A 25,531-nucleotide genomic window follows, 5' to 3' on the forward strand; every position below is an offset into this window, starting at 1 on the left:
AGAGTACAGAATAAAACACCTGACATAAAGAATGGAGGAGAAAGAGTAAGAAGGGAGAGAGAAAGAATCATCAGACTGCATTTATAATTGCATAATAAGTGAGTTCAAGTTAGACAGTTAGATAATAAAGAAGCTACCCTTGAACCTTTGGTAACCATGAATGAAAACCCTGCAATGGTAATAAGTACCGTATCTATTGATACTCACCCTAAATGTTAAATGGCCTGAATGAACCTATCAAAAGACACAGTACTAGAATGAATAAAAAAGCAAGACCCAACTATATGCTGCTTACAAGAGACTCACCTCAAACCCAAAGTACACAAACTAAAAGAGAAGGAATGGAAAAACATATTTGATGCAAACAAAAGGGAGAAAAAAGCAGATGTTGCAGTACTTGTATCAGACAAAATAGACTTCAAAACAAAAAAAGTAACAAGAGATAAAGAAAGACATTGCATAATGATAAAGGGGTCAGTCCAACAAGAGGATATAACCATTATAAATATCTATGCAACCAACACAGCAGCACAGACATATGTGAAACAAATACTAACAGAATTAAAGGAGGAAATAGAATGCAATGCATTCATTTTAGGAGACTTCAACACACCACTCACTCCAAAGGACAGATCAACAGGACAGAAAATAAGTAAGGACACAGAAGCACTGAACAACACACTGGAACAGATAGACCTAACAGATATCTACAGAACTCTAAACCCCAAAGCAGCAGGATAGACATTCTTCTCAAATGCATATAGAACATTTTCCAGAGTAGACCACATACTAGGCCACAAAAAGAGCCTCAGTAAATTAAAAAAGATTGAAATTCTACCAACCAACTTCTCATATCACAAAGGTATAAAACTAGAAATAAATTGTACAAAGAAAACAAAAAGGCTCACAAACACATGAAGGCTTAACAACATGCTCCTAAATAATCAATGGAACAATGACCAAATTAAAACAGAAATCAAGCAATATATGAAGACAAAAGACAACAATAGCACTATGCCCCAACTTCTGTGGGACGCAGCAAAGGCAGTTCAAAGAGGAAAGTATATAGCAATCCAGGAATATTTAAAGAAGGAAGAACAATCCCAAATGAATAGTCTGAAGTCACAATTATTGAAACTGGAAAAAGAAGAACAAATGAGGCCCAAAGTCAGCAGAAGGAGGGATATAATAAAGATCAGATAAGAAATAAATAAAATTGAGAAGAATAAAACAATAGGAAAAAATCAGTGAAACCAAGAGCTGGTTCTTTGAGAAAACAAACAAAATAGATAAATTCCTAGCCAGACTTAATATGAGAAAAAGAGAATCAGAAATGAGAAAGGAAAAATCACAACAGACACCACAGAAATACAAAGAATTATTAGAGAATACTATGAAAATCTCTATGCTAACAAGCTGGATAACATAGAAAAAATGGACAACTTTCTAAAAAAATACAACCTTCCAAGACTGACCAAGGAAGAAACAGAAAATCTAAACAGACCAATTACCAGCAATGAAATTGAATAGGTTACCAAAAAACTACCCAAGAACAAAACACCCGGGACAGATGGATTCACCGCTGAATTCACCGCTGAATTTTATCAGACATACAGGGAAGACATAATACCCATTCTCCTTAAAGTTTTCTAAAAAATAGAAGAGGAGGGAATACTTCCAAACTCATTCTATGAAGCCAGCATCACCCTAATACCAAAATCAGGAAAAGAACCCACAAAGAAAGAAAATTACAGACAAATATCCCTGATAAACATAGATGAAAAAATACTCAACAAAATATTAGCAAACTGAATTCAAAAATACATCAAGAACATCATACACCATGATCAAGTGGGATTCATCTCAGGGATGCAAGGATGATACAGCATTTGAAAGTCCATCAACATCATCCATCACATCAACAAAAAGGACAAAAACCACATGATTATCTCCATAGATGCTGAAAAACCATTTGACAAAATTCAACATCCATTCATGATAAAAGCTCTCAACAAAATGGGTATAGAGGGCAAGTACGTCAACATAATAAAGGCCATATACAACAAACCCACAGCCAGCATCATACTTAACAGCGAGAAGCTGAAAGCTTTTCACCTAAGATAGGGAACAAGACAGGGATGCGCACTCTCCCCACTGTTATTCAACATAGTACTGGAGGTCCTAACCACAGCAATCAGACAAAACAAAGAAATAAAAGGCATCCATATTGGTAAGGAAGAAGTCAAACTGTCAACTGTTTGCAAATGACATGATATTGTACATAAAAAAACCCCTAAAGACTCCACTCTGAAACTACTAGAGCTAATATATGAATTCAGCAAAGTTGCAGGATACAAAATTAATACACAGAAATATCTTGCATTCCTATACACTAATGATGAACTAGCAGAAAGAGAAATCAGGAAAACAGTTCCATTCACAATTGCACCAAAAAGTATAAATTACCAGGAATAAACCTAACCAAGGAAGTGAGAGACCTATACTCTGAAAACTACAGGACACTCTTAAGAGAAATTAAAGAGGACACTAACAAATGGAACTCATCCCGTGCTCTTGGCTAGGAAGAATTAATATTGTCAAAATGGCCATCCTGCCCAAAGCAATGTACAGATTCAATGCAATCCCTATCAAAATACCAATAACATTCTTCAACGAACTCGAACAAATAGTTTTAAATTCATATGGAACCAAAAAAGACCCCAAATAGCCAAAGCAATCCTGAGAAGGAAGAATAAAGCAGGAGGTAGCTCGCTTCCCAACTTCAAGCTCTACTACAAAGCCACAGTAATCAAGACAATTTGGTACTGGCACAAGAACAGACCTACAGACCAGTGGAACAGGATAGAAAGTCCATATATTAACCCAAACATATATGGCCAATTCATATATGATAAAGGAGCCATGGATATACAATGAGGAAATGATAGCCTCTTCAACAGCTGGTGTTTGCAAAACTGGACAACTGCATGTAAGACAATGAAACTGGATCATTGTCTAACCCCATACACAAAAGTAAATTTGAAATGGATCGAAGACCTGAATGTAAGTCATGAAACCATAAAACTCTTAGAGAAAAATAAAGGCAAAAATCTCCTGGATATAAACATGAGCAACTTCTTCATGAACATATCTCCCCGGGCAAGGGAAACAAAACAAAAATGAACAAGTGGGACTATATCAAGCTGAAAAGCTTCTGTACAGCAAAGGACACCATCAATAGAACAAAAAGATATCCTTCAGTATGGGAGAATATATTTGTAAATGACATATCTGATAAAGGGTTGACATCCAAAATATATAAAGAACTCACACACCTCAACAAACAAAAAGCAAAGGGAGGGAATGGAGGGATAAGGGGGAAAGGGGGGCATTATGATTAGCACGCATAATGTGGTAGGGGGCACGGGGAGGGCAGTTCAACACAGAAAAGACAAGTAGTGATTCTATAGTATCTTACTATGCTGATGGACAGTGACTCTAAAGGGGTATTTGGTGGGGCCTTGATAATGAGGGGAGTCTAGTCTAGTAAACATAATATTGCTCATGTAATTGTACATTAATGATACAAAAAAAATGCCAGTTTTTGCCACTTCTGCTCAACATATTACTGGCAATTCTCGCTAGAATAATTAAGCAGAAAAGGAAAAGCCATGTGAATTACAAAATAAGTAAAATGATCTCTCCACTGAAGACTTTATCTTATATCTGCAAAACCCTAGAATCTGCAATTTAAAAAAAAGCAAAACTGTTAGAGCTAATAAATTAATTTAGCAGTTTCAGGATACCTGAACAACACCCAAAAGTCAGTTGTATTTCTGTACATTTCAAATGAACAAACAGAAAATGTTTTTTGAAATTCCATTCACAATAGCATCAAAAAGAATGTAGTATTCAGCAATAAATTTAAACAAGGAGGCAAAAGTCTGGTCCACTGAACAAAACATTGCTGAATTTAATAGTGAAAAAGCTGGAACAATGTCCCACCTTATCAATTGAAGGATATTGTTAGAATGTTAGTACTACCCAAAGTGATATATAAATTCAGTACAGTCTCTGTCAGAATCCCTTTTTCTTTATTTCTTCTTCTTTTTTTTACGAAAGTAGAAAAACGTCTCCTGAGGTTCATTTGGACTCTTACAGGACCCTGCATAGCCAAAACAACCTTGAAAATAAAAAAGAAAGTTGGAGGATTCACAGTGCCTGATTTCAGTACTTAGTTATCAGGGTACAAACAGTGGCAAAACAGTGTTATATTAATATAAGGGGAAACATACAGATCAATGCAGTAGAATTGAAAGCTCAGGAAAAAAAACTTGTCACATATATATGGCCAATGGATTTTTGACAAGGGTGCCAAGTCCATTCAATTGAAAAAGGATAGTCTATGCAGATGGTGCTTGGATAACTGGATATCCACAGCTAAAAGAACATACTTAGTAAATGAAAAATTAGAAATCGTCTGCAAGAAACAAGATAGAATAAATAAGTAAACGGCAATTTCAGAACTGAGAAATACATACTTAGAAAAAAAAGCTCAGTAGATGGACTCACCAGCAGATTGATTTAGAAGAGAAATCAGTGAACTAGAAGCTGGAACAATAGAAATTACCCAGTCTGTACAATGGGGAGAAAACATATTAGGAAAAAAACTAATAGTCTCAAGAATTATGAGAGTATAACAAAATACCTAACAGTTGTGTCATTGCAGTTCTGGAAGAAGCAAAGGAGAGCAGGTTGAAAAGTATGGCTGAAAACTTCCCAAATTTGGCAAGAGTTGTAAATCTGTAGATTTAAAAAGCTGAGCATATTCCAAACATGAAGAACCCACTGAAGTCCATGCCAGGACACATCATAATGAATCTTTTGATTACTAAAAATGATAACATCTTGAAAGCAGCCAGAGAAAAATAACATTTCTTCTAAGGGAAAAACTATTAGGATGGTAATGGATTTCTCATTAGAAATGAAAGAGGTAAGATGGAAGTGTTGTGATGTTTTTCAGATGGTTAAAGAAAAAATTTGTTAACTCTATATCCTTTAACTAATGATTATCTTTCAGGAATGAAGGGAAATTCAAGACATTCTCAGATGAAGGGAGACTGAGAATTTTTCTCCAGGAGAATGATAAACAGAAATTTTATAAACAAAAAGGAAATAAAGAGTGAAACTTGGACCATATGTGTACAGTAAAGAATGAACATAGCAGGCTTGAGACTGCCACATTTAGGAAGTCCTGCTTGCAGGGTTGCCCTTTGGCTGGCTTCAGGGTATTGCAGCTCAGGAGGATTGACACCATTCCCAGAACTGTTAGGAATGGCTCCCTGTGCCTAAACTGCAAACACTGTGGTTCATGCTGAATACCTGTTTTCCTTCTAGGATCTTAAATTTTGTTATATGCTAGACCAGCCCCTCCCCATGAAAAAGGTTGGACATGGAACCTCTATCTAATGAGCTTCCTTGTTAGACAATATTTAACACATGTTGTCACAAGTCCTTACTGGAGGAATTAAGTGGGTCACATGTGCCTGCGCTGGAAGAGGATTCTTGGAAACTTGTTCCTGTTTTCCTCTGGACTTGATCTTTCATACCATTTTCCTTTGCTGAATTTGCTTTGTATCCTTTTGTTTTAGTTTTTGCCATCATACAGCTATATGATGAGTCTTGTGAGTCCTAGTGAACAATACCTGGGGGTAGTCTTGGGGATGCCTGCCACAATCAGAAAGAAAGAAAACATGGCAAGAAAAAATGTGGATAAACACAATAGGCACTCCTCTTAGATGTGAATTTTCTAAACTAATTTTGGTGGTTGGAGCAAAAATTAATGCACAGTCTGATGGGATTGTAGTGTACACAGAGGAAGACCTTAAAAAATTACATTTTAAGCAGGAAGGGCAAAGAAGATGTAATGGGAAGTAAGATTTCCATACTTCATTCAAACAGGTAAAATGATGACACCAGTAGACTGCTTAGTTATGTAAATGTAGCACCTGGAGCAAACCACTAAAACAGCTATACAATGAAGTACACTGAAAAACACTGTAAATAGAATAGTTAATTCTTAGAAACTTCTTAAGAAAATATTCAAGTAATCCATAAAAAGCCAGAAGAAAAAGCAGAGAAGCAAAGAACAAAATTAAAACAGTTTAAAAACAGTCCAACTAAGAGAGAGATTGGCATGGTGAATTAAAAACCTATTTGCTACCTAAATGACACTTCAACTATTACAGGTTAAAAGGACTTTTAAAAGATAATTATGCAATCAAAGGAAAGCAAGAGTGGCTATATTAAGATCTGGAAAGGTGGACAGAAAGCAAAGAAAGTCACCAGACACAGGGACTGATAAGCGTGTCAGTTTGCCAGAAGGACATGGTGAGCCTCAGTGTCTGCACATCAAATAAACAGGGCTTCAAAATATATGAAGAGGAAACTGAATGGAAAAATAAATAAATGAATGAACAATTGGAGACTTTAACATCCTCCTCAATTATAGAATAACTAGACCCCAGATCAGTAAGAATTCATCAACACCATCAATCAATAGAATCTAATCAACATTTATAGAGCATTCCACCCAACAATAATAACAGAATATATATTCTTTTCAAGTGCCCATGAAAACACATATCAAGATTCTAGACATATCCTGGGCTATAAAACCACACAGAACATAAACATTTATGTTAACAGATTTTTAAAAATTGAGATCATACAAAGTGCTGTCTGATCATAGTAGAATAAAACTTGAAATCAGTAACAGAAGAATCTCTTAAATACTTAGAAAATAAGCAACACACTTTAAATAATCCATGCATCAAAAATGAAGTCTGAAGGGAAATAAAAACATACACAAAAGTGAATCAAAAGGAAAATACAGTATATCAAAGTATGTGGGATGTATCTATAGCAGTCCTGAGAGGAAAACCTATAGCACTAAATGTACATGTTAGAACACACAAAAAGATTTAAGTTAATAATCAAAACTTCTGCCTTAGGAACCTGGAAAACTAATGAGCAAAACAAACTCAGCAGAAACAAATGGAAAGAAGTAATAGTGATAAGACAAATCAATGAAATTTAAAAAGAGAAAATCAGTGTAATAGCTGCTGCTTTGAAAACAATAAAATTGACAAACCTAGCAAGACTGACTATAAAAAAAAAGGAGAGTAGACACACATAAGAATCAGGAGTGAAACAAGGGCCATTACTATATGCTCTGTGGCCATCAAAAGAATATCCTCCTGTAAATTTGACACCTTAAGATGAAATGGATCAGTTCCTTGAAAAATGCAAAGTTGCCCAATATGAAATATATAATTTGAACAGCCCTGTAACTAGTAAGGAAGACCAGTTTGTACTTAAAAACTCCCACAGAACAAATCTGTAAACCCAGATGATTCTGTTGTGAAATTCTGCCAAATGTTTAATGAGATGTAATCCCAATGCTACAGGATTTCTTCCAGAAAATAGAAAAAGAGGAACACTTGCCAATTCAGTTTAGGCATTATGCTGATACTAAAATAAGACAGGTACAATAAAAAAAACAAGAACCTAGGGATAAACATCTCTCATTAATATAGACAAAAAATCCTTAAATTATTTAGCTAAATGAATTTTATAATAATAATTATTATATGCCATTACCAAGTATGATTTGCTCCAGGGAGTCTAACACTGGTTCCATATTTGAAACTTAATTAGTGTAATCCATCTTATTAGCAGATTAAGGAAGAAAAAAACCTCATGATTATATCAGTTGATGCAATAAAAAGCATTGACAGAATTCAGTGAGAATTCTGAATGACAGAATTGTGGGGGTTTAAGTCTGGGGAGAGGAAATCCCAGGGCAAAATACCTCTAAAAACCAAAATCAAACAGAGAAATAAAGTTTAAAACCCTTTTATTGCTTACAAACTGCAGTCCAGGGCCATCTCTTTCCTCTGCTCTGGAAGAAGCAAGCAAGCAAGCAAGCCCCTCCCCTTAACCTCTCAGGTTGAGACACGCCCTCAGTTGCCCAGGTAATTATAAATTGACATGGAGATGAACTTCTCTCCACTCCTGAGGATATGCAAATACACCAAAGCCAGGCGAGATATCCTGGAAATGTTATAATTTTACCCACAGGCCACCCTTCCAGAAATCTTGCTTTAACAATCTACGCATTACCCTTCTTCCACAATGGTCCCTGGGCGAGAAAACTGCAGCATCCTGGCCAGACTAATGATATACAATAGCAACAGCAGTAAAATCATGATAATCCTTAAATCAGGGGATTCAGCTAGGTTCAAAGTCCTATGCAGATTAAGTCCATGACGCGTCCATTCTATAGGCAGGCAGCTGAGCGTTCAGAGCAATCATCACATCGCAGTTGCAGCCAAGGGGTGCATTCAGGCCACAAGGACTATAGGAGAAAATAACCTTAAGGGTGATAAGATACATGTTTTAATGACACCAGCATAGGCAAATCTTGTCCATCAGGTAGGATACATGCAAGAGAATCGTCTTGTGATAAAACAGTGGCAGGAATGGGATCTTGTCCTGGTCTAGAATACCAGACTTTAACCCCACTCCCTGAGGGGGTTACAGATGGGTCAATATATAGGGCTATAGGAGGTACATGCACTGGCCATAAAGATAAAACTTCCCTGAAAGATGCTCTTACCTCCTGGATGTTTTGGGTACACTACTGTGATCTTTGGGGGCCATTCAGCTGTTATTCCAGGAATACACAGGAGGCCAGCTTCCAGGCCTTTCCCCCAAGGTGCCAGAAGGGCCAGCCATCGCTTGTCCATGTGTCAAAATGTCCAGGACCAGGTCCATTCAGCAGTATCTCCAGGGTTTGATGCAGTAGGGGCTGGCAGCAGGATGTTGCTCTGCTTGCCATATCCTGGCTTCAATAACTCTTCTTTGGTTTGCACATACAGTTATATAGGACAGGCAGCAAGGTGTGTTAGCATATCCACAGGGCTCAAAGCTCTTTCACATGGCTTCTCATTCAAATGCCGTAGCACTGTCCATAGGTGAACTGACCAATGCTGTAGACTATTAGTGTCTGACTTCAGGCCAGATTTCAACAAACCGTTGTACCTCTCTATTATGCCTGCCCCAAGATTATATGATACATGAAATTTCCACTTTATTCCTAATTCCTGCACCCATTCTTGTAACACACGTCTAGTAAAGTGGGTACCTTGATCGCTCTCAGTCACCTGCGGCTGGCCATAGGCTGCAAAGAGATGCTCCAGGCCCCTCTTGGTGGTTTGCTGATCAGCAAGACTAGGAAAAGCAACCAGTATAGTCCAGTAGCCATGTCCACACAAGTCATCGCATACTAATATCTTTATGATATGGGCAGAGGCCCAGTATAGTCTATTTGCCACCTGACAAGGGGTATTGGCCCCCTTACTATTGTCCCATATTGCTGTGGGACTTGGTGTAAGTCCCTCTTAGAACACACAAGGCACTCCTTCTGGGCTCTGCTGACTTGTTCAAAGGTCAATGGCTAGTCCCACCAACAGGCTACAGCCCATATTGTCCTTTTCCCCGTGTGCAACAAACACTGATGTAGCCATTGGTCTTTCCTTCTAGCCAGTGCACTTGGGCCAATGTGTTTGCTTCATCATTCCCTGGTGATGCCAAAGGCAAATGGCCGGTCACATGATATATGGTAACAGTCAGTCTGACCAGAGGCCAGTAGGTCTTGCCACAATTCTTGCCCCCAAAGCAGCTGGTGACCAACCATCCAGTTGGCATGATACCATGTCAGTAGCCACAGGCTCAAGCCCCAATAGATGGGCCAGCTGTCAGTGCAGACAACCATGGAGGAAGGCTCCTGGGTGATCATGAGCCATTCTGCCTGTAACAGCCCACTGGCTGCTCTTCCCCTCTCCATCCTCCATCCACATTGTCTCAGTCTTAGGATGGAAAGCCACAGCCCTCCACTTTGGGGGCTGCACATGCATCTTCAGGTATAGGGGCATTTCCCTCCTGGTAAGGACTCTTGGCTACCAATGGCTCAAAAGCATGTTCTTCCTGCTTTCCACTGGTATATGTCATGGGCCCCAATAAGCAATGGAGTTCTCAAGGGGCTAGTAGAGAAGGCGCTGCACTGCTGTAAATATGTGCCCCATTTGGCCAGTGTAGATGTCTGTGCCACACCACTCCATGGCCCTTGGGTCCAGTCTTGCACCCACCCCATGATGGGAAAGGTGATTATTACCTTGGTCGGAGCTGTTGTTGCAATGTAGCCAGCAAGGTGTGGTACACAGCAGCTAGTTGCTTCTCTACCAAAGTGTACCAGACCTCTACCCCTTTCCATAGTTGTGGCCAAAATCCAATAGGTTGGCATGTCCATTCAAGCCGCTGCCAAAGACCCCATCCATAACCATCTTCAGTTACCTGACCATCTAATTCACAGGACCTTGATGAGTCCATTACACTCAAGGCCTACACGGCCTTGACTGCCCACTTGGCAGCAGTAAAAGCAGCTGCACATGTGTCATCCCAGTCCCACCTGATGCCCTTTCATACCAACTGGTATAAGGGCTTCAAAATTTGTGCCAAGTGCGGGATAAACACTCTTCGGTAGCCCAAAAGATCCAGAAACACTTGTAATACTGCCACAGTGGTAAGGGTAGGGAAAGCCTGGACCTTGTCTATAACTGCTTTAGGAACAACTTTAGTATTACCTGACCACACAACCCCCAAGAATTTCACAGACAAACCAGGTCCCTGAACCTTGGTGCTGTTCACAGCCCATCTTTTTTCCTGTAGATGTTGCAGTCTAGGAACTGCCCCTTCCAAATCTGCAAGAGAATCAGATGTGAGCATAATATCATCAATGTAGTGATACAACTGCACTGTTTGTGGTTCTTCCATGTGGCCAAGTCCTGGGCTACAAGTCCGTGACAGATGGTGGGACTGTGGAGGTATCCCTGTGGAAGGACAGTGAATGTCCACTGCTGGCCTTCCCATGTGGAGGCAAACTGTTCCTGGCTTTCCTGTGCTATGTCAATAGAGAAGAAAGCATTAGCAAGGTCTACTACATAATGATAGGTTCCCAGCTCATGGCTGAGGGTGTCCAGAATGGCTGCTGTAGAGGGGACAGCAGCATGCAAAGGGGGTGTGACTTTATTCAATTCCCTGTTGTCCACAGTCATATGCTAGGAACCATCTGGCTTTCTCACTGGCCACACTGGGGAACTGAAAGGACTATGAGTGGGCTTTATGATGCCCATGCTCTCTAGCTCCTGTAGTTTCTCCAATTTCCTTGTGCCCCCAGGCAATTTATACTGCTTAGCATTTGTCACCCACCGAGGTACAGGCAGAGCTGCTGGTGGGTGCTGAGCATGTCCCCTCAGAACTGCCTTTACCACATGTACCCTCAGTCTGAACTCACATGCAGTGGTCGGTAACCACAGGCCCTGCAGGATATCTACCCCCAAAATACATTCAGGGATGGGAGAAATGTAAATGGTATACTCCTCTCGGCGTAAATGCCCTATCACCAATGAGATTTGGGCTTTCTTCACCCTAATTGCTTTACCCCCTTAGCCATCTATCACATCAGGGTCCGGGAAGATGCTCAGGGTTATCATGAATCAAAGAACACTCAGCTCCTGTGTCAACCAGCACCAGGATATGTTGTACATTCACAGGGGACTAATGAATTGTTAATGCTACATATGGCCTCTGGTCCCCACTGTGTCCCCCAAGGTGGAGACTTTGACCCCCCCTCAGTTGAACAGCAATGCCCAATCATCCTCCTGTGGGGGTGAGGGCCCAGGCAAGTCCTGAGTACTGTCTCCCATGAAGTTTTGCAGGGACACAGGCCGGGCACGAGGCCTTGACTCTGGTTCCTGTGTCCTGGACCTCAGGGGATGGAACTGCTGCTCTGGCTTTCATTGGTGCCACAGTTCTAACAATATTCTATTGGGCTGCCCATCGATTTTTCTTTCACTACCACAGCCTCTATCAAATCAACCCCCGTCTGGGTCCTTGAGACCTTCATGGGGCTGTTTGCACCTCTCCTTTCAGTTGTAGCCCATACTTCCTTTCATGCCCTTATTGTTTCAACACGCTCCAGATCTACTAAAGTATGAGTAGCCTCACTTATGGGTTGTCCCAGGTGGGGGACAAGAGTATTCACTAGGGACCCAAAGAGAGATGTGGGAGCTGTATGCAGCACCAGGTTTCTCATTCCTGTCCATATTATAGATATTTTTCATACCCAGTTCCAGCACTACCTGTTGGAGCTCTGCATACGTTTTCCAGATACTGGGAAAATATGGTAAATCACCCTGATTAGGCCAAACTACCGTAATGGCAGCTGTCAGCCATTCCAGGAGTGTTTGATTCCCTGAGGCGTGATGAGCATTTTGCAACTGCTGCCAGAAGGAAGGGTGAGTCGTCAGGGAAGCCATTCTCCCCATCTCAGTACCTGACACAACAGTGTTCTCCACCCCCATGTCCCAGAGACATAAAAGCCATATAGGCAGAGATTCAGATGGCCTCTGCCTATGCCGGACCCTCATGTCTACCAGGTCATCCTGGGTATAGGGACATAGCATGGAGTGCCCCACAACCTGGGGAGAGGGCTGCTCCTACCCCTTAAGAGCCCACAGTTGTTTCATTTTTATTTTCTTAATTACAGCTGGACGGGCCTTTAAAACAGGAGAAGATGGTACCTCCAGCGGAGGCCTGGGTAGCAGATCCACCAGTGGCCCCACCTCCTCCTCTTCTCCCTCCGGCTCCTCCACCCATGGCTCCTCCTCCACCATTTCTGGGGCTGAAGGCACCACTCCTTCCTCCCCACCCATGGCTCCTCCTCCACCATTTCTGGGGCTGAAGGCACCACTCCTTCCTCCCCCTCCCCACAGCCTCCTGCTCCGTGGCTTTTCCTGCCGTTTTCCCCTCGCCACTAAAGAGTCTTCTAGGAGCGTGACCTGCCTTTTCAGTAACTGTCTCTCTTCTTTAATCGCATCCCGTAGGTTATCACCCAGCTCCTCCAAGCGATGCTGAAGTGTGTCTCTCACTCACCCAAGTCCCTCTCTCTCCTCACTAACCCTCTCAATAATCCTCTCTTTCTCCTTATAACATTTTCCACTACCTGGATGAAAAGAGACCCTATAACGCCAGCCACTACATGGCCCCCTAAGGTCTCCAAGCAGTCTTCCAACTTACGGGGGAGCTAACTCTGCAGCATCTGGTGTTTCCACCTTTCCCCAGTACTGGGGAAGGCACCACCCCTCTAAGAGGTACTTTACCCTAGACCAACTCCCCACCAGGGGCTCCCAACTTGGAAGCCCCACAGCTGGGGGGATAATAACAGGTTAAGCGGCACCTTTTGCCACTGCATCCGCTTGGGGCCTCCCCACCATCCACATGAGCGGCCCTCCCAAGGTCGCACCATTATGACAGATTTCGGGTTCAGAGGCACCCTGCCGACTGTGCCAGAATGTAAACCTGGGGAGTGGAAATACCAGGGCAAAATACCTCCGAAAACCAAAATCAATCAAAGGGAGAAATAAAGTTTAAAACCCATTTATTGCTTAGAAGCTGCAGTCAAGGGCAGTCTCCTCAGTTCTGGAAGAAGAGAGCAAGCAAGCCCCTCCCCTTAACCTCTCAGGTTCAGACACACCCTCGGTTGCCCAGGTAATTACCCATTGACATGGAGATGAACTTCTCTCCACCGGTGAGGATATGCAGATGAACCAAAGCCAAGTGAGATATTCTGGAAATGTTGAAATTTTACCCAGAGTGGGGAAGGTCTTAGAACAATAGAAACAGAGGGGAACTCCTCTACTTGATTAGGGACATCTACAAAAAATCTGTAACAGTAATCATTTTTATTGTTAACATACACATAACATAAAATTCGCTATTTTAACCATTTATGTAATCACATCATTCTCCATTTCCAGAGCTTTTTCATCTTCCCCAATTGAAACTCTGTCCATTAAAATAATAACTCCCCATCCCTCATCACTCCCAAGGTACTGATGACCTCTGTTTTACTTTGTCTCTATGAATATGCCTGTTCTCAGTACCTGCTGTAAGTGGAATCAAAAAGTATTTGTCCTTTTGTGACTGGTTTATTTCAGCCAGGATAATGTTTTCAAGGTTAATCCCTGATGTAGCATGTATCAGAATTTCCTTTTTAAGGTAGAATAATTTAAAACTGTGTGTAGATACTACGTTTTTTTTATTCATCTGTTGGTGGACATTTGCGTGGAGCTATTGTGAATAATGCCGTTATGTTATGGACACTGGTGTACAAGTACCTGTTTGAGTCGCTGTTTTCAGTTCTTTGGCATATATTCCTCGGAGTGAGATTGCTGGATCATAGGGTAAATTTTATATTTAACTTTCTGAGGAAAGGCTGAAGTCTGTTCCACAGAAAGGGCACCATTTTATATTCCCCACCAGCAATGCACAAAGGTTCCAATCCCTTCACACCCTGCCCAAACTCCTTTTCCCTTTCTTTGATAATAGCTATCCAGATTGATATGCAGAGGCACCTCACTGTGGGACAGTGTTCTCAACACTGTGAGCCATGATGCTCTCTGCCTCATGTCAAGGACAAAGCAAAGCAGTTTGCTGTCACCAGTCTTACTCGTGATTGTGCTAGAAATTCTACTGTAAGGCAAGAAGAGGAAATAAAATGCATACAGATTATAAGGGGAGAAATAAATCTGCCCCTTTATGCAGGTGCCAGGATTGCCTATGTAGAAAAATCTCAAGGAACCTAGAAAAAAACGACTAGAGCTAATAAGTAAGTTTAGCCAGGTTGCAGGATTCAAGATAAACAATCAGTTTTTCTGCATCACAGCAATTAACGCATGATCATTGCAATTAAAAATACAATAGTAAATCACTAAAACCACTAAAAAATAAAAAATTATTAGGTGTCAATCTAGCAAAAATAAATATGGATCTGTGTGCTGAAAAGGACAATGCTGATGACGAAATAAAAGAACATTACAGTAAATGGAGACATAATCATGGTTCATGGATTTGAAGAGTCAACATAGTAAAGATGCCAGTTCTCCCCAAATTGATATACAGGTTTATTGCAAATGTTACCAAAATTCCAGCAAGGTTTTTTAGTAGATATAGACAAGGTTATTCCAAAATTTATATGGAAAGGCATGTGCTCTAGAATAGCTAAAATATCCTTTAAAATGAATAAAGGTGAGAATTACTTTACCTAATTGCAAGACCTACTTTGTAGCTATAGTAATCAAAACTGGGTTTTTGACAGGCGCCATAGAGATCAATAGAGCAGAATAGAGAACCCCTAAGTAGATCCACCAGCAATGGAAAAGGGATTAATAGCCTTGAACACATGGCACCAGGTTCAGGTTAAAAGCAGGATCTATGGATCTCACCTGGATGTCCCACACCAGCCTTCTGGCTGCCTCAGCCCTATTTAGTGGCTTTGGCTGACTAGTGGGTGTGGCTGGCTCCTGGATGAGCAGCAGTGTGTTTGTGTTACAGGCATTCATGGCCTTCAGGGATGTGGCTGTGGCCTTCACCCAGAACGAGTGGCAACTGCTGAGTCCTGCTCAGAGGACCCTGTATCGGGAGGTAATGCTGGAGAACTACAGCCACTTGGTGTCTCTGGGTAAGGATGGCCAGTCTCAGGTCTCACACTGCCTGTGAGCATCAAGATTTTAATGTCGCAGCTGCTGTCCTTTTGGCTCAGAAAGAAAAGCAGTGTTTTCCCTGTACTCCTGGAGAAAGTCTGGATTCTATAGAGTTGAAAATAGGGAATGTGTGTGTAGTGTCTGATGTGCATTTCCAGGCCTCTTCCAAAGCCGGGCCCCTCCTCCTAAGTGATCTTGCTTCAAGTGGGAGATGTGTTTGCTTCAGTTTGGGAGAATCAGTATGTACTGCCTTTGGATCTAGGATCCCCGTCTCTGGAGTTGTCCTTTCTCAGCTTTCAGAGAGGCTTTGCTGCCCACCCTGAGCCCCCCGACTCCCTTCTGGGTTACTGCCTTCCCCTGCAGACTTGAGTTCAGTGATAGCCTCTTAAACCACTAACCCAAGGCCACCTTGTTTTTTTTCCCTGTAAGTAGGCGTTGCCTTTTCCAAACCAAAACTCATCACACAACTGGAGGAAGGGGATGAGCCCTGGAGAGAGGAGAGTGAATGTCTTCTGGGCGTTTGTCCAGGTGAGTGGGGAGCAGCGGGCAGGCAAGGAGACAGGACATCGAGGTTCTCAGTTTCTCCAGGACCCCAGCTCTGCCATCCTGCTCACCCTGTACAGGGCTCCCCTGGATTCCCCTGCCTCACCCAAGGAGCCTCACAGCTCACTTGGCCATCCTTCCCCAGCATGTTCTGGGACTTCCCCATTCTTGGGCTTTGTTTGGGTGGCTTGACCTTGACCATAGCCCTTTCCTCTGAGATTAAGTCATCTGCTAGATACTGTCTAGCTTCCATTCTTAACCTAGCAGCTGTTTTGTACATTGGTTCTACCTCATAAATTCCCACAACTTTGTTTCTTTTATTTTATGATGGGTTATTTAAGATTACAAGAGGTTGTGACAAATTATACAGTGAGTGCCAGTGGGCCTTCCCTGTAGTCTAAGAATAGAATGTTAAAAGGCTGGGGACAGCCCTTGGCCTTCCCTGGCTGTCCTGCTTCTGCAACCTGGCCTGGAGAGTCCCATTTCTGCATTAGCTCCCATGCTGCTTCTTTGCACTTGTTGGGTTCTTTCAGTTTACAAACTTCTCTGCCTAAAGAATTGTAATATACACATCCTTCCAGAACATACTCTTCTCCCAGCTTTATATGAAGCTCATGGTAAAATGTATAGGTTTAGTTTATACTTTTATATGAATATTGCTGTTTTAATGCACTTGAATTATCATTTGGACATTTTGGTTATTTCCAATTTTTGGCTATTAAGTAATGTTGCTGTGTATTCTTGTTACTTTCTTGAAAATTTGAAAGAGTTTTTCTCACAGTTCACACCTAGGGGCACTGGGGCTACTTCACAGGCATGTGTGGCCTCAACCTGATGAGGTTATGCCCCACTGTTCTGAAGTCGTTTCACTACTTGACACTACCTGCAGCTGTGATGAGAGCTCTTGTTCACGTTGTCACAGGCACTAGGTATTGACAGGCCTTCTTTTTCACCCATTTGTCTGATCTCCATTGGAATCTCAGAAGGGTTTTGCTTTCCATTGAACATGAGCACCTTTTGCTTTGTTGACTGGCATTGGTGTTTCCTCTCCTGCAGTTTGACCATTCAGGGTGTTACCTCCTTTTCATTTGGCTGCTTCTTTCTGTTACTGATTTGTAGCAATTCCATATAATTTCTGGGAACACTTAGGTCTTCAGTCCATCTGGAGTTAATCTTATGTGACTGTTGGAAGGGAAGGATAGATTTTTGGCTGAATTATCTTTTTTCATTCTCTTATTTCCAACATTCCTAGCATTTTATTTTTCTTTTGTTATTTGTTTGCTTCTAAATACAGTCATATATCTGTACTTGTACTTTTACAGCGGACTTAGTGCTTTTATATTCTTTTAAAAAGAACTACAACATAAGCTATAATTATAGTATAATATAAAGATATGTTATCATGGCATAAGGTGCTATTATAGTCAATAGTTAAGGGATAATTACAAGGTATATTGTCAAAGTATAATTAACTGCATATATTGAAAGTATAAAATTTCGTGTGTTTTGATATATGTGCGCACCAGGAAACCATCACCATGATCCACATACCAGGCAAACCTGTCACCCCTGTTTCCTTGTGCCTCATTGGAATTCCTGTCTCCTACCCCTCCCTGTCTTTCCCCTCCTCCCCAAACCCAGCAACCAGTGATCTGCTTTCTATCATTATAGATTTATTTGCATTTCCTAGAACTCATGTAAATTGAATTATACAGAGTACATACTGGATTGTTTTACTTAACGTAATTATTTTGAATTCCATCAATAGTGCATTTTCTTTTTATTGCTGAGTAGTAGCTCATTATATAGATATCACTACTTAACTATTCACCTACTGAAAAATATTTGGTTAATCTCCAGCTTTGATGAATACAGATAAAGCTTATGTGATCACATTCATGAAAAGTTCTGGTATAGACATATGCTTTCATTTCCTTTGGATAAATACCTGGGACTGGAATGGCTGGGTTGTATGATACAGTGTACATTTTATGTTTTACAAAACTTATAACCTATTTTCCAAAGTGGCTGCTCCATTTCACATGTCCACTGGCAGTGTATAAGAGTTCCATATACTCCTTATTTTTGTCAACACTTGGTATTATTATTTTAATTTTAGACATTCTGAAAACTGTGTAGTGTCGTCTTACTATGGTTTTAATTGACATTTTCCTAATGACTGATGATGTTGAGACTCATCATGTGCTTATTTGCCATCTGGATATCTTTGATGAAATGTCTTCTCAAATCTTTTGCCCATGCAAAAAATTGGTTTCTTATTTTTTTGTTACTGAGTTTTGAAAGTTCTTCATATACTCTGTATAGAAGTCCATTATCAGATGTGCAATTTACAAATATTTCCTCTATGGTTTGCTTTTCATTCTCTTAATAGTGTCTTTCTAAGAGAAATTCCTCACTTTGGTGGAGACCGAAGTTTCAATTTTTCTCCCATGTGTTTCACTTTTAATGCTTTAAAAAATCTTTGCCTAGCCTAAGGTAAAAAAGATTTTCCCATATTTTTTCTTTTTGAAGCTTTATAATTTTTTTGTACATTTAGTTCTATAACTTATTTTGAGTAAGTTCTTATACTTAGTACCAGGTTTGGATTTAAGTACATTTGTGGGGTTTTTTTGTATCTGAATACCCAATTTTTCTGGCACCACATATTGATAAGACAATCTTTCCTTCACTGAGTTGCCTGTACACCTTTGTGGTAAAGCAGTTGACTGTGGGTCTGTATCTGGACTGTTTTTTTCCATTCTTCCCTTTGTCTCTCATGATGCCCATACCACATAATCTTGATTAATGTGACTTTATAATAAGTCTGGAACTCATAGTATAAGTCCTCCAACATTTTTTTCTTTTTTAGAATTGTTTTAACTATTCGAGTTTCTTTGCATTTCCATATGGGTTTTAGAATCAGTTTGGAAATTTTCACAAAAAATCTTGCTGAAATTTTTATTGGGATTAGGTTGAATCTGCATCAATTTGTGCAGAATTTGCATGTTAATAATACTGTGTCATCCAATATATATACCCAGTATATCTCAATATTTTTATGGGACTTCATATTTTGTCAGCATTGTTTTTATAGTTTTTACTGCACAGGTCTTTTGCATCTTGTCACATTTATCCCTCTGTATTTTATATTTTTGATGCTATTTTCAAATTTCAATTTTAATTGTTTGTTGATAGTACATATAAATACAATTAATTTATATATAATGATCTTGTATCCAGTAAACCTGCAAAACTTATTCCTTAGCTCTACTACCTTTTCTTGTAGATTCTGTAGGATTTTCTGTACAGATGATCATGTTATTTGTGAATAAGTATAGTTTTACTTCTTTTTTTGCATTCAGTATGTCTTCAATTTCTTTTTCTTGCCTCATTGCACAGGTGAGAACACCCAGTGTGGTGATTAATTTAAATGGTGAGAGTGAACATCTTTTCTTTGTTCCTGATCTTACAGGGAAATACTTTCCTCCTAAGTGTAAGTTTTATAGCTGCCTCTTATCAGCTTGACAGACTTCTCTTTTATTCCTTTTTGATGAGAGTTTTAATTGGGAATGGATGTTGGGATTGTCAAAAATTTTTTGACACATTTTTAAATGACCATGTCTTTTTCTTTTTTTTTTTTTTGGTCTTCTAAGTTGAATTCACTGATTTTTTCCTTGTTAAACAAGCCTTGTTTTTCTATTAATACAATGCACTGAGCTCATTCAGATCTCACTCAGTTTCACCTTCACTTGTGTGTGTGTGTGTTTTGAACCAGGTCTGTTCGTGTAACCACCACTGTGTCTAAAGGTGCAGAATAGCTGCATCGCTGGCCCCTTGTGTGCCCTGTAGCCACTCTTTTCCCTCCTCCCTGTCTGCCTCTGGAAACCACTGATCTGTTCTCTGTCTCTAAGGTTTGTAGTTTCAGGAATGCTCTGTAAATCACATAGATGTCACATTTTGGGATTGCCTTTCTTTCATGTAGCATGATCCTCTTGCGATCCATCTAAATTGTTGAATGTACCAATGACTCATTCTTTTTATTGCCAAGTAGTACCACAGTTTGTTAAACCATTCACCCACTGAAGGATATTTGGGCTGTTTGCAGTTGGGGCTAGTATAAATAAAGCGCTCTAAACATTTGTGTACAGGTTTTTTGTGTGAACATAGTGTTTTCATTTCTGGTAAGTGCCCAAGAGGGCAGTTGCTGGGTCATGTGGTAAGCATATGTTTAGTTTGGTGAAAAAAAGGGCCATACTCATGTTCAGAAAGGTTAGAACATGTTATGTTCCCACCAGCACTGTTTGATCCAGTTTCTTTGCATTCTTGCCAGCATTTGGCATTAGCACTATTTTTTATTTTGTTCATGCTGACAGATTTCTAGCAAATATCTCCTTGGCTGGTAAGAATGAGGAGCTTAGTGAAGCAGTTCTCTCAGGGAGCACTGGGTAGCAGAGCATATCTGAGTAAGTGTACTTTGTAAAGCTTTCCCCTTCTTCACAAAGAGCCTGCTGTTCTTCCAGGAGGTAGGTAAAGAGCTTATGAGGTCCTGTTCAGGGATGGCTGTGTCCTTAGCCTCTGCTCCTCCTTCTCGACACTCTATCTGGCAGAGGGGTTGTGAGTGTGAATTAAGATCTGATCTGACCACCAAGTGGTCCTGGCAAAGATGGTCTAACAAAGGTGGGAGGAAAAGGTATAGTCTCCTACTGAGTCGACTCATGTGCACACTTGGCGGGAAGGACCTGCGGACTCAGGGCCAGGGTATCCACTGGAGCATCTCCAGACAACACCTTGGCAGTTCATCTCAGTGAGGTGGGCCCCACAAGTAATGGGTAGCATGCATATCATTAACTAGAGTGGTTTTTTTTTCTTTTTAGGTGGAATTTAGGAATGCATAGGAAATGCAAAATCTTAAGTCTACAAGCTCAAACAATGCATATACCTCTACAACCTAAACTTTATCAAAATACCAGTCATTACTGTCACCCCAGATCATTCCCTTGTGGCCTATCCCAGTAAACCCCTAGTCCCATCCCTCAAAGGTACCACTGGTCTGACTGTATTTCACCCTAGCCAGTTTTGCCTGCCACACAGTTTTGCATAAATGTAATCATATAACGTGTATTTTTTTGTATAAGTCTTGCGCTCAGTATAAAGTTCTTAAGCTTCATCCATGTTGTTGCATACGTTAGTATTCTGTTTTGAATGCTGGCTAGTATCCCATTGTCTGAATATATAACTGTCCATTCTCCTGGACAGATACTTTGGTGAGGTCCAGTTTTTGTTATTTTGAAAAAGCTTCTATTAACGTTCTTATTCTAGGTTTTTGTTTTGTTGGTAAAAATTTTTTCATTTCCTTTGGATAAATACCTAGGGTATAGGGTGGATATATTAGTTTCCTAGGGTTGCTGTGACAAATTACCACGACCTGAGAGCGTTAAAACAAAAAAAAATTATTCTCTTTCAGATCAGAAGCCAGAAATTCTAAATCAACCTGTCAGCAGGGCCGATTTCTTCTGGAGGCTCTGAGAGAGAATGTGTTCCTCACCTCTCTCCCGGCAGTCCTTATCATGTCATGTCACTCCCATCTCTGCCTCCACGGGCATGTAGCGATCTTCATTCTGTGTGTCTCTGTACCCACATCTCCCTCTTGTGAGAACACCAGGTGCTGGGAAGGCTCACCCTGATCCAGTATGACCTCATCTTCTCTTGTGACCCTATTTCCGAATAAGGCCACATTCACATGTTCCAGATAGATGTGAATTTTGGTGGGATATTGTTCAGCCCAGTACCTTGGGTCATAGGGTAAATGTATGTGTAGTTTTATGAGAAATGACCAGACCTTTCCCAAAGTGGTGCCATTTTTCACTTCCATGAATAACACAGAGTTCCTATTGCCTCACGTCTTCCCTGGCAGTTTCCGTTGTATCTACTGAGGTGGATATGTGGTGGTCTCATGAGGGTTTAATTTGTTTCCTGATGATTCATGATGTCGCGCAATTTCTGCATGCTTTTTTGCTCATTCACATGTATCATGTATCTTACTTTCTGAAGTATCTATTCAGACCTTTTTTCCAACTTTACTGCATTTTTTTAAGTTGTTCAGTTCTTTCTTTATTAATCCTGGACATCAGTCCTTTGTCATCTGTACATTTTGCGAGTATTTCCCTTAGTCTGAAACTTTTCTGTTCATTTCCTTAAACAATAACTTTTGATGAGCAGATGTTTAATTTTGAAGAAGTCTAATTTTCCTCTTAAATTTTTCTCAGGAAGATAATATATATCTTCTTCTAAATGCTGTATTAGGTTTAGCTTTTACATTTAGGTCTATGATCTTTCTCGAACTCACTGCTATGAAGGGTGTGACACAAAGACGAAAATTTATTTTTCTTTTTCATCTGGAGATCCATTGGCTGTAGCACCATTTGTTGCCTTCCCCTCATTGGATTGCTTTGTTGAAAATCCAATGACTGCCTAAATTTTACACTCTCTATTTTGTTCCTGAGATTAATATGTGTATCCTTAAACCAAACTACACATCTGTATTAGTAGGACGTAGGAAGTCTTGAAGTAGTATAAATCCTCTCCCTTTGTTTTTCTTTTGCAAGATTGCTTGGGATAGTGTAGGTCCTCTGCATTTCTACTTAAATGTTAGGATCGATGGGGGAAGGAGTAAAAGGAAGGGAATAATGAAAATAAGAGCAGGAATCAATGAAATTCCACACAGCTTAACAACATTTAAAAAATTACAAAGCCAATTATTGATTTTCTGAAAATTTCAACAAAATTGTGTATCCCTAGATAGAAAGAAGACATGAATAAATTGAGAAATGAAAGGGAAGTTGTCACTACAAATCCTTAAGACTTGAACAGGATAATAAAGGAATGTTATGAACAAGCTTATACTAACTTATACTAGTTAACAAGCTTAAACCAAGGCTTTTTCTAGGATGTGCCTCAAAACCCTTCCAGCCTCTTTCCATCTCCCAATTCCAAAGCCACTTACAGTTTAAGGTTTCTGTTAGAGTTGCACCCGACTCCTGGTACCAAAATCAGTATTAGGGTTCAGAATCCAGAGTAACAGAAATCAGTATCCAGAGTAACAGAACCAATAGGTTGTGTGTGCCTGTGCGTGTATACATGCATATGCATATACAGGCACACAAACACACACACACGAGATAATTATAAGCAGTTGGCTCATGTGGTTATGGAGGCTGAGAAGTTCCAAGGTCATGCAGGCAGGAAGATAAAGGCCTTTCAAGAGCAGATTGTGTAGTTCCACCCAAAGCTTGGCAGGCTCAGCACCCAGAAGAGCTGATGTTTCACTTCAGTACAAAAGCAGGAAAAAGTCCCCATTCTCTGGCTCGGTTTGAAGGCAGGCAGGCAGGAGGAGTTCCCTCTCATTTGGGACAGGGTCAGACTTTTGATTTGATGAGGGCCACCACATTAGGGAGGGTAGTCTGCTTTACTCCGTCTGTCCCTTTAATGTTAAAGTCATCCACAAACACTCAATATGTTTGACTGAATGTCTGGGCATCCTGTAGCCAGCCAAGCTGTCACACTGAATTAACTATCACAAATGCTAATGTCTTTTGTGTTGTCATGAATCCTGGAGATGATATACTGTCAAAGTTGCCCAGTTTCCAGGGATTCTGATTGATATTGAAAATGTCCCGCTTCTACATTATGGATCAAGTCTTAAAATTCTTTAAATTGCTTAAAAGCAGTGAGTGCCCACCATTGCTTCTCTACTGAGCTGCAGGTAAGGCCATTGTTCTAATCCACAGCTATACTTTTATCCCTCTCAACTGCAGCTGCAGGAGGACCATTTTCTTTAAGGAGCCACTTTTTTCTCTTTGGAAAAGCTCATGGGCAATTATTAAAATGCTTATTGGCCTGGAAAGTGAATCAGCACAAGAGTGCTGTAGATTTTAGGAGCTTATAAACTGAGTAATTTTATTCCACATCTGGGAATTTTTAAGATTAACTGAAAAGCATTATGTTGGTAAAAATCTATTTTTATTTCTCCTTTTATTCTAGAACTTCTAGCTGCTTAAAACTATGTTAAATTTTAAGAGTTTCCCAAAGTGGACACTAAAATTCTAAATCATTTTTAGTTAAAATTTGCCACTTGACTCACTAGGCACGAACATTGTGATGGGTGAATATTCCTATTAGAGACTTGTTCCTACAAGGTGACATTAACTGTATTTACACCAGTCACCATATTTAATACGGAGGACCTGCAAAAGTGATTCCCCTGCTGCTGAAAGGCCTGCCTGTAGTGATGTGCAGTTTACCCCGGCCCGTTTGGTTCTGTGACCCAGTGGTCTATAAGCACACTGAGGGGAAGGCAGTGGCTGCTTTTCTCTTCACACCAAATCACAGATGAGCAGACAGTAGCTCACAATGAAAGCTCAGCTGTCAGAATGTTAGAGTCACAACAGAGCGTTTATTGGAAACTGCTGGCAGAAATGACGTGTCTGCCAGGAGCTGTGATACGGACTGCTTGGCTGAGCAGAGCGGACTTAGGGCTAGCGAGCCAGACCAGTGCACATCACTGATGGAAGCCAGAGCTGCCACCAGGCCTGAGGGGCTCCCTTTCACTTTGGAAAGTCCAATGGGGTCCGCACTGGCAAGTGACAGCCAAGGCCATCCCACAGGAGCCTCTGGGTCTAGGGACGTACATGCGCACACACACAGAGCTAAGCTTACCGAGTAAGTTTGCTGAGAAGGAAATGTAAGGGTGTTAAGTGTCAGGAAGTGAGTTTCATGGTGGCTATTCTTGTTAGTAATGGAAGCTAGCTTCTTAGGCCAGATGGTAGATCAGGGTTTGAGAAACTTTTGTGAAGGGCCAGATAGTAAGTATTTTAGCCTTTGTCTTCATGTTTGTGGCAGCTCCTTCACTCTGGTGGTGAGAAAGCTGCCTTGGGCACCGTGCAGAATGAGGGTGGCTGTGGTCCAACAGATGTTTATTTACATGACACTGGCAGGCTATAAGTTGTTGGCCCAGGTGTAGATAGTTCATGAAGTATATCTCAATGTTGCTTGGTGAAGGGTCAGGTGAGGAAAGGCCTGCTACACTGCATTTATTCAAAGGTCGTGGTATTTTTCATCAGCTGCAGGCGGATAGAACCAGTGTAATGGAGCAAGGCATTCAGATAACTCCTAGGCAAGAGCTATTTTAAGTGGGAATTTTTACTTTTACAATAATTTATAGAAGACTGAGAAAAGCAGGTTTTGGATTATTGGGGTCACCAGTAGCCAGACTCCTTTAAGGGGTCACAGGCCTAGACTATATATATCTCAGTGTTCCATTGCCA

At 40.6% G+C, this 25,531-nt stretch overlaps 1 protein-coding gene across 6 annotated transcripts in view; it reads left to right on the plus strand.

Annotated features, from left to right (window-relative positions):
- The window catches only part of ZNF169 (zinc finger protein 169), a 101,696-nt gene that overhangs the window by 66,178 nt on the left and 9,987 nt on the right, over positions 1-25,531 (plus strand). For 5 of the 6 annotated variants that reach the window (XM_073228915.1, XM_017643180.3, XM_017643182.3 and 2 more), the window contains 2 exons: positions 15,517-15,643; positions 16,095-16,193. In XM_073228915.1, the coding sequence (XP_073085016.1) occupies positions 15,517-15,643; positions 16,095-16,193 (226 nt within the window). The remainder of the gene's footprint in view (positions 1-15,516; positions 15,644-16,094; positions 16,194-25,531) is intronic. The other variant, XM_073228912.1, reaches the window with a different exon arrangement.

This window comes from Manis javanica, chromosome 2, assembly GCF_040802235.1.
Source record: "Manis javanica isolate MJ-LG chromosome 2, MJ_LKY, whole genome shotgun sequence".
Taxonomy (NCBI): Eukaryota; Metazoa; Chordata; class Mammalia; order Pholidota; family Manidae; genus Manis; species Manis javanica.